The 7,881-nt window shown below is 56.1% G+C and overlaps 1 protein-coding gene across 1 annotated transcript in view; it reads left to right on the top strand.

Moving 5' to 3' along the window:
• The window catches only part of LOC127748946 (uncharacterized), a 78,529-nt gene extending 73,991 nt beyond the window's left edge, over nt 1-4,538 (top strand). The window contains exons 4-5 of the mRNA XM_052264801.1: nt 4,134-4,233; nt 4,527-4,538. Coding sequence (XP_052120761.1) covers nt 4,134-4,233; nt 4,527-4,538 — 112 coding nt within the window. The remainder of the gene's footprint in view (nt 1-4,133; nt 4,234-4,526) is intronic.
• Nucleotides 4,539-7,881: the final 3,343 nt, after the last annotated feature.

The following is a 7,881-nucleotide window of genomic DNA, read 5'->3' as shown; positions in this document are numbered from 1 at the left end:
TGTGACGAACCACCCAGGGCCTCAGAGAGCCGGGGCGTGTGGCGGCGGGGCGGGGCGGGGCGGGGCGGGCGCCACGGTGGCCGAGGACCCCACCCAGATGTGAAACAAGATTGGAGACACGGCGAGGTAAATCACACAGCGCCGTGCACAGCAGCGGAGCCGAGCGGAGCAGACTTTGAGGTGGACGGCGACGCCGGGGCGGGACGGTGGGACGGCCGGTCGGGGCCAAGCCATGGCGCATTCCTAGAGGGACAATAGTAAGGAGATACACCGAGAGTGATTGTCACCCCCTAGGGAGAGGCTGCAGGATGGAATGGACGCCGCCACCACGGCGGCGGCAGCAACTCCCTGGATTTTTTTCCATTTTTCCCCCTTCGGGTGCCCAACCGGGAGCCGACTCGTAAACTCGCTTCCACGTCTCATTTTCGGGGGGGAGCCCCCGGAGGCTCGGGTTACATACCTACCAGCTGATGACCACCACCTGAGTCGTGGAGCAGGACGCAGGGACAGCTTGGCCCAGGAGGAAGTACCCCGCGGCCCGGCGTGGGCGGCTCCATGTGAGGCAGGTCGTGGGCCCCGCGGCGCGGCGGTCGGGTTGGTTCGGAGGTGGGACGGGGGGAGGGGGGGAGAGACATTTCCAGGCCGGACAATTTGTCACCGGCGCTGCGGCGGCGCGGCGGCACACAAGGAGGAGCGGGGCGCGGCGGAGCGCCCTGCCCTTTCCCCGGCCAGGCGTGGCGCGGCGTGGTGGGAGGTCGCCAATACGGGCGGGGCGGCGCAGAGACAGAGCGGTCGCCAACGCCCCCGCAGCGCGCGCGGCCGCGCCCGACGCCCGCCGCCGTACGGGACTCTCCCGCTCGGGACTAAACGGGTTTCAGAGGTCTCGCAGAAATTGTCGCCAGAGGCTGTCGTTTAAAGTGGAAAAATACAGAAAGTGTGATTTGGTGCGGGAGGGGAAAAGGGTGATTTGTCGATAACTGTCCTGTAATTTTTCCACGCCACGCCTATTTTAATTTTTATCTGAAAGTTCCTGAAAGTTGAAATAATTTACGCCTGTAGAAGAATATCACAAGCAAGCAAGAGACGAGTGGATACCGAGGTGCCTACACACGTATTCTCAAGCAGTGCGAACGTTTTGCTTTCCTCAGTATCTAACTCTGTACACGAACGACGGCACTCTGTTTTGCCCACTACGGGGTCACACCATTTCCATATCGACCGCATTTCGTACAAAATTACAGCACACAGCAGCACAGACCCGGAGAGGGACGAGAAAACATGAAAAATGGAGAGTAAACGCAGAACGGGCGAATAAGTTCCACAAAGAATCGCATTTTAATCACTGGTCCCGGAAAGTGCGCGTCCAGTGTTTCCAATCACTGCGCTCCACGCCGTATGTGAGAGAGAAACTCAAAAAACACCCAACAAAAAATCACAAAAAGAGGTGTGTGTGTGTGTGTGCGCGGACGCCGGGACCAACACGCGGGGTGTGTCCGTCTTGCTCGCACCCACCCTGTATGTGTCGCACTGCACAACACACATACGGACAGAGAGAGGGAGAGAGAGACAGGGGGGGGGGGGGGGCCGCACTGCTGTGTGGTTTGTGGCAGGCTTTGTTCAGCGGCGGCATTGGGGTTGCTATTTTGTGTCGAGATTTCGCGGAATTGGCAGCCCTGGTCGCAATGAGCTGCAACAGCTTCATCAGTCCCGGGAGGTAATTTGGGCGCGGTTAGTTGGTTGTACGGGTGGGATTCGGAAGCGCCAATCCCCTGCATAAAAATGTCCACTCTCTTTCCATTTATATTTTGGTTCTCGTTTCATGTTTAACGTATTTAACGTAGCAGACAAAGTACACAACTGAGCAGGTCGAAAGTACACCCAGAGGACTATTTAGTTGATTTGACCAAATCAGGGTCGCAGGAACCAAAATTTACATCATGTAAGTTAACCAACTATACAATTTAGTACCCGCATTTTTTTCTACATTTAGTCAAGTCTATCAAAACTGTGGTAATTTGACCAAATTTTTTCAGCGCACGATTAAAATCCCGTCCACAAGGCCTAAATTTCGTCGGGTTCTCTTATTGGTGTATGCCGAAAAATGGGGCCTCTAAGAAAATTTTTATGCTTGCAAAAATGCCGAAGTTGTGGATTGCATCTAGGAAAGGACCCTAAACCTTTCCGTTTTTTTTTTGTTCTTTTTTTTTTACGCCTTGCGATCTGGCAGAACGGCCCGCTCCTGGGCCGGCTGCCGCTGGCCTTCCCCCGCCACGCCCCCCGCTGCTCTATATTCCTCTAGCCGTCAGAACTGGCAGCGCAGCGCGCCACTGCCGTCAGCTGGTTTGGTCATTATTTGCACTGAACGTATTACAAACGCTGTGCTGTGCGGATGCTGTGCGCCGCTCCGCGCCGGCCCCCCGCCATGCAGCTGTTGTGCCCAGCTCACCGGGAACTGGGTAGAGACCCTACACCCCCCATTCCCCCTCCCCACTTACCCCCTCTCTCATTGGCTTCCAGCACAGACTTATTCTGCAATGATTTTTCGCCTCTTCCGCCTGGGCTTCCATTCCATGGATGGCAAGGCGCCCACCAAACTACTTTACCTGCTTTCGGCGAACATCCACTTACCTTCTTAATTAAAGTTGCTCATTCTCAGATTGGTGCAATAATTTGTCCTGCTGTATGGTGTGAGATTTTTAGCAGATGATACGCAGTTATCGTCAGCTTGTACTCTCGTTAAGTTGTAAGTTCGCCAGTTAAAGCGTAAAGTTCGTCAGTTAAAGCGAGCAGCTTGGTTGAAACGCCGTTGAATCGTATCTGTATTGGCCCAGTGCGGGTCTCGAGCGTCCCCGTGCCGGCGTCGCAGTAGTGCTGTTCACACTGAGCAGCCCTATGGTCACCCCAAACGAAGAGCCATAAATGCTTCGGTCGCAGCTTGACGACTCATTTACGACCTCGTCCGCGCTATGCCGCGCCGCACGCCCCGCCCCCGCCCGCTCGCCGCGCCCCGCTCGCCGCACCCCGCTCGCCGCACCCCGCTCACCGCGCCATGCTCGCCGCGCCATGCTCACCACGCCACGCTCGCCGCGCTCAATGCTGCGTTCAAAGCCGCGTTCAAAGTCGCGTTCAATGCCACGCCTAGCTGCCCCTGTGCCCCGTCGCGCCTCATCGCCTCTGCCGCGCCCAGAGTTGAGAGTAAAAACTCAACGCCAATCGCCAAAAGTCATCTGCTTTCACGTTAGCGTTAGCGTTAACGTTTTTTATTTCACTTTAATGCTGAGTTGCCATCTGCTGTTGGTCCATCTAACACCTTTAACGAGACATGTTGTGCCGAGTTGCGTTTCCATACTCACTTCAACATTGCCTCTGAGTTTGGGAAAGGTGTCACAGGACGCATCCTTGTTGATTCACACACCAGGTTTTCCATTCCTCATACAGTATATGCCGTTGAATCGTGTTACGTCCATCGCGAAATCCTATGAAGGAACAACAATATAATAATGCATCCCCCACCCTCTTTTCTCTACCTTTTGGCCCCCCTCCCCCTTCCACTCCCTTACGTGATGTCGCCCTTCAGGAATCTGAAAGACGTGCGGCGTGGGTCACGCGACCCCAACTCTGAGCTGCGTTCGAAATCGTTCGTTCTCCCTGCCTCGCTTATCCCCCATGAGTGCGCAGGCCCGTTTGTTTTCGCGCGCTGCCGTCCCACACGCCACCTGCGAAGATGATGATGATGATGATGGTCCAGAGGATGCAGTGAGTGCGAGTGATGTGTATGTGTGTGTGTGTGTGTCGGGGTGGGGCGGCTTTGTCGCTCTAGAGCTAATTGTTGCGAGCCTCCTCGTTTCTTTTGGAGAGAGAGAGAGAGAGAGAGAGAGAGAGAGAGAGAGAGAGAGAGAGAGAGAGGAGGACAGGGATGGGGGGACACCACGCGTGCCACCGTTTGCTATCTACTTGGGGGAGTTAGGAAGAAAATTGTATAAAAAGGGGGTTTGTCGAGCGGCGGCGCAGCGCGTCCGTTGCCGCCGCGACGCTCCGCCACCCGCACGCCATCTACTCCCTCTGCGGCCTCTTCGATATTATTTGTCTGTCATTATTTTCCTAGTGACCCTTTCCGTCATCCTCCGTTCCAGGAAGGCATCGCTGCAGCAGGACAGGAGGCCAGCGCAGGCAGGAGACGCGTCCCGGGGACCAGGAGGGACCAGCAGCACGGCCATTGTTCGAGTTTCGGAGGTAAGCGCGGTGCCAAGGTGTACTGCTGCGACTGCTGCCGTCCGGCTGCGGATTCAGGGCATTACCGATAGTAAGAGTAATATTATTTTAATGTTGGGATTGTTTGAAGCGGTTTGAAGTGTATGAAAACTTAAGCAATGTCGTACCGGGTGATTCAGAGAAGACGCAGGTGCGGGCGGGTTGGCCTACCCGATCTGGCCGTAATGCGTCATAGCCCCTTGGGTAGGCCAACCCGCCCGCACCTATGAGTTTTTCCTTAATCACCCGGTACTCTTAAAATTGGGTTTTTTTAGACAGTCCCCTAAAGACTGTCTCTACCAGAGGCAAAGTCCCCCCACCCTCCTCACTCTGTATATAGCACAGAGCGGGCCCTCGAGTTTTTTAAAGGACTAAATATGTGCCCATTTTAGTATGCATCTCTGTGCACATCTGGATAGCTTGCAATAATACTGAATGACGCAAATTGTCAATTTAAGATCGCACTGTGCTGGGGCGCAGGGGACAGCTCACTTGAGCTGGACTATTCGCAAACGCGTGGCCAATCTTGTTTTTCTCTGTGTATATTTATCCATTTCTGGACAGAGTCGTCACACACGCCGCATTGTCGTCCGGCGTGGCCAGCGGGGCGTCGCCCCGTCCGCCCGTGGGAGGGGCCCCGCCGCCCCGCGCCGCCCTGCCGACGACCCGAGCACAATGTCCTGTTTCCTCCAGGAGCGCCACAAATTGCCCGCTGGCCACACGAGAGTGAGATGTGTGTGATGTGATGCCTCTGCCCTGCTCCTCCTTGGGGACTTTTACTGCCTTCTGATTAATGGCCTCCCCCAAAGACGTTTCGATCCGACCCACCCCGCCGAGTCGCCGTCCACCCCTCTGCATTGTGCAGCCGGACGCCGGGATGCAAACAGCGGGGCTGCGGGGGGACGGGCCGGAGTGTCGACGCGTAGCGCAGCGGCGAGGATGTCTCTCGCCCGGTGGTCATCTCTCTCTATTCTCCGAGCTTCTGCCGCGGGCGTCGTCTCTGTATACACATCGCCTATCGGCTCGCTAATCGACTGTTGTTGTTGAAACCACATTCAGGCGCTGCGACGTGTAAAGTAACAAACGATTCCGTGTGCGAGAAACAGAAATCTTTCTCTCACACGATTTTGGCAATATTTTCTATAAATGTCGGCACAATGGAAAGAAATTATGACGTTGAATCACTGACGATCACTGGTAAAATAAATGTCAAATGTGCAAGACCTCAACTCCGCAATGGTGCACTGACAACTGCTCAACTTCGTAGCTCTGCACTTAACTTATCTGTTGCGAACACCTCCTTAGATTGGACGCTTTACTGTGTGGGGAGTGCCAACGGAAGAATCGCCAACTTGCAAGAGCACACCGATAGTTAAAGACTTGCACGTATTCTACCTACAGTTGCTTACTTACAAACTGTTAAGCAGTTGCACACTAATTTTATCAGTGATCTCGTAGCGCTTCAACTTTCGGAAACTACTGCTGCTGGTATTACACCATCATTTGCTCGGTCTGGCAAAGCTTTGTACGTGAGTCACGGACGGCCCCTCTTGTGCGAGTGGACGGAGATGCCCGGGCCGCCGGCGCCGCGTCGCGTTGGGCGGGCCTTATTTATGTATGGCCCCCGCGCCGCACCGCCTCTGCAAAGCCAGCAGCAGCAGCAGCACGGGGGTCGCAAACTTGAAGGCTCTATAATTCAGGAGACACAGACGGGATCGTTTTGAGTTGAGCGACGGGCGACGGTGGTGCGGGCGAGGTCGGGGGAAAGGAAAAGGAGAGTATAACACTTCGCAGCCCTCTCGTCATCTTGCGGACGCCAGCAAAAATCGCAATCAGGAGGTGGTCGGCCCGGGCCAGCCGCGGTACGTCGCGAATCGGGTGAAAGGGGAAATTTCAAGGTCATTCGCTAGAAATGAACTCTCGGGATTGTGGGACTTCCTGTTGGGAAGAATCGCCCTCGGATTCCTCAGAGCCCTTGACAGTGGCACCCCGCTGCGGCCGGCGGCGCCCGCCTCCGCACCACCGCGATGGAGTCGTATGGAGGCCGGTCGCGCGACTGTGTCTGCAGAGCGCCACCGCCGGCCCTGTTTGCACGACTGTTCCGCGGCCTGCTATGATGTCCTGCGGTGCCTCTGCGGTGATCCTGTGACGATCCTGCGGTGGTGTCCTGCAGCTGATCCTGCTCCCACGTGCTAATGTAGCCTGCGGGGCGGGGCGCCCGCGCACTAACTGAGGCATTGTGTTGCCAATGGGGGGCTGGCCAGGCCAGGGCCGTAGGACCAGGGCCCCCACGCAGCACCGCGCCGCCCCCGGGGGCGGTCAGGCGGGGGGCAGGAGCGGGGGGCAGAGGAGGGATGTTAGGCCGTCAGGGACAAAGGAGGAAGGGCTGAGGGGGCGGGTAGCGGCGCCACCGCAGCCCGACTGACCGGCGCGCGGCCCCGCCAGCCCGGCCAGCCTCGCCAGCCCCGCCAGTCTTGTGCCGCTGCTGCAAAGTTTGCTGAGGTCAGAAATGCTAAGGAAGCGAGGGGCGCGGGGGCAGCGCGGGGGCAGTGCGAGGGCGGGGATCTGTCAGCGCGGGGGCAGCGCGGGGGCGGGGATCTGTGTGCGGAGCAGGGTAGCGTCCGGGCTGCCCATTGCCTTGCCGTTCTCTGCGAGAGCTCTGCACGAGGCCCGAAGCGCCAGGGCGACCAGGGGATGGGACTCGCGCCCTTCAGCCTGCTGCCCCCCCCCCCCTCACGTTATTTCTCGCTCGCACGCGTGTGTTTTTATTATTAATTCCTTCTCGTTTTTACACCGGACATGTCGATGGTGATCCGATGGTGATGATGGTGGCGGCCACGCGAGCGTTAATTATGGATAAAACTGGACAAAGAAAGGGCGGCAGAAAGTGCCCCTCACCGCGAACACGCCCTCCATCACGGCTATTGGCAGCCGAGCACGCGTGGACCGGGCTCATGAACCCATAACCCCCTTTGCCGTCATTCCGCCAACAGGTCCCGCATCTCCAGCCTATTTTTTTTTCACCCCCAACGCGCCTCGTTTTGCTGCCCCCTCGTATCTCATATTTTGACTGGCTCCATTGCATTCATCACTCGCACAAGGACGAGTGTAATTTTGGGATTTGTTTTGTTTTTCTTCTGAATTGATATGGTGTACTTTTACTGGAGAAGCAGAGGTGCTTACTAAAGTCGCACATTTGCAGGATTGTTAAAGAAAGGTTGAAATTGATCTTGTTGTGATAATTACACTCCTACTGTATCTTTCAAATGTAAAATACTGAATCTGGAGTCTCGCGCGTCGCCCTTGAGAGCGACGCTTGCATTTCCATCGCTCTATGTACTTCAGTAATGATTTTGAAACGATGATTCATTTGAAGATGTACTACGCCCAAAAAAGATAGTAAGACCTGAGAGAATTGGACAAAACGATCAATTCCGTCACTTTTTTTAGATGAGCATATCAATTTTAGCAATTCCAGTGAAATGAACACCATTTCCCCCAGTTTCTTTCTGTGTGCATCCCGCGTACCCGGTATGCACCCCCGCGCCGCGCGTGTCCCGTTGGGTGGTGAAGTCTCTGCTTATCGAGAGGATTCGGCAGCAGCTGCAGCACGCCCTGGCCTGGTCGGCG

Source organism: Frankliniella occidentalis, unplaced genomic scaffold, assembly GCF_000697945.3.
Source record: "Frankliniella occidentalis isolate FOCC.00 unplaced genomic scaffold, Focc_3.1 Scaffold21, whole genome shotgun sequence".
NCBI lineage: Eukaryota > Metazoa > Arthropoda > Insecta > Thysanoptera > Thripidae > Frankliniella > Frankliniella occidentalis.
Note: the sequence above shows the minus strand (reverse complement) of the source record. Positions and strands in the feature narration are given on the sequence as shown.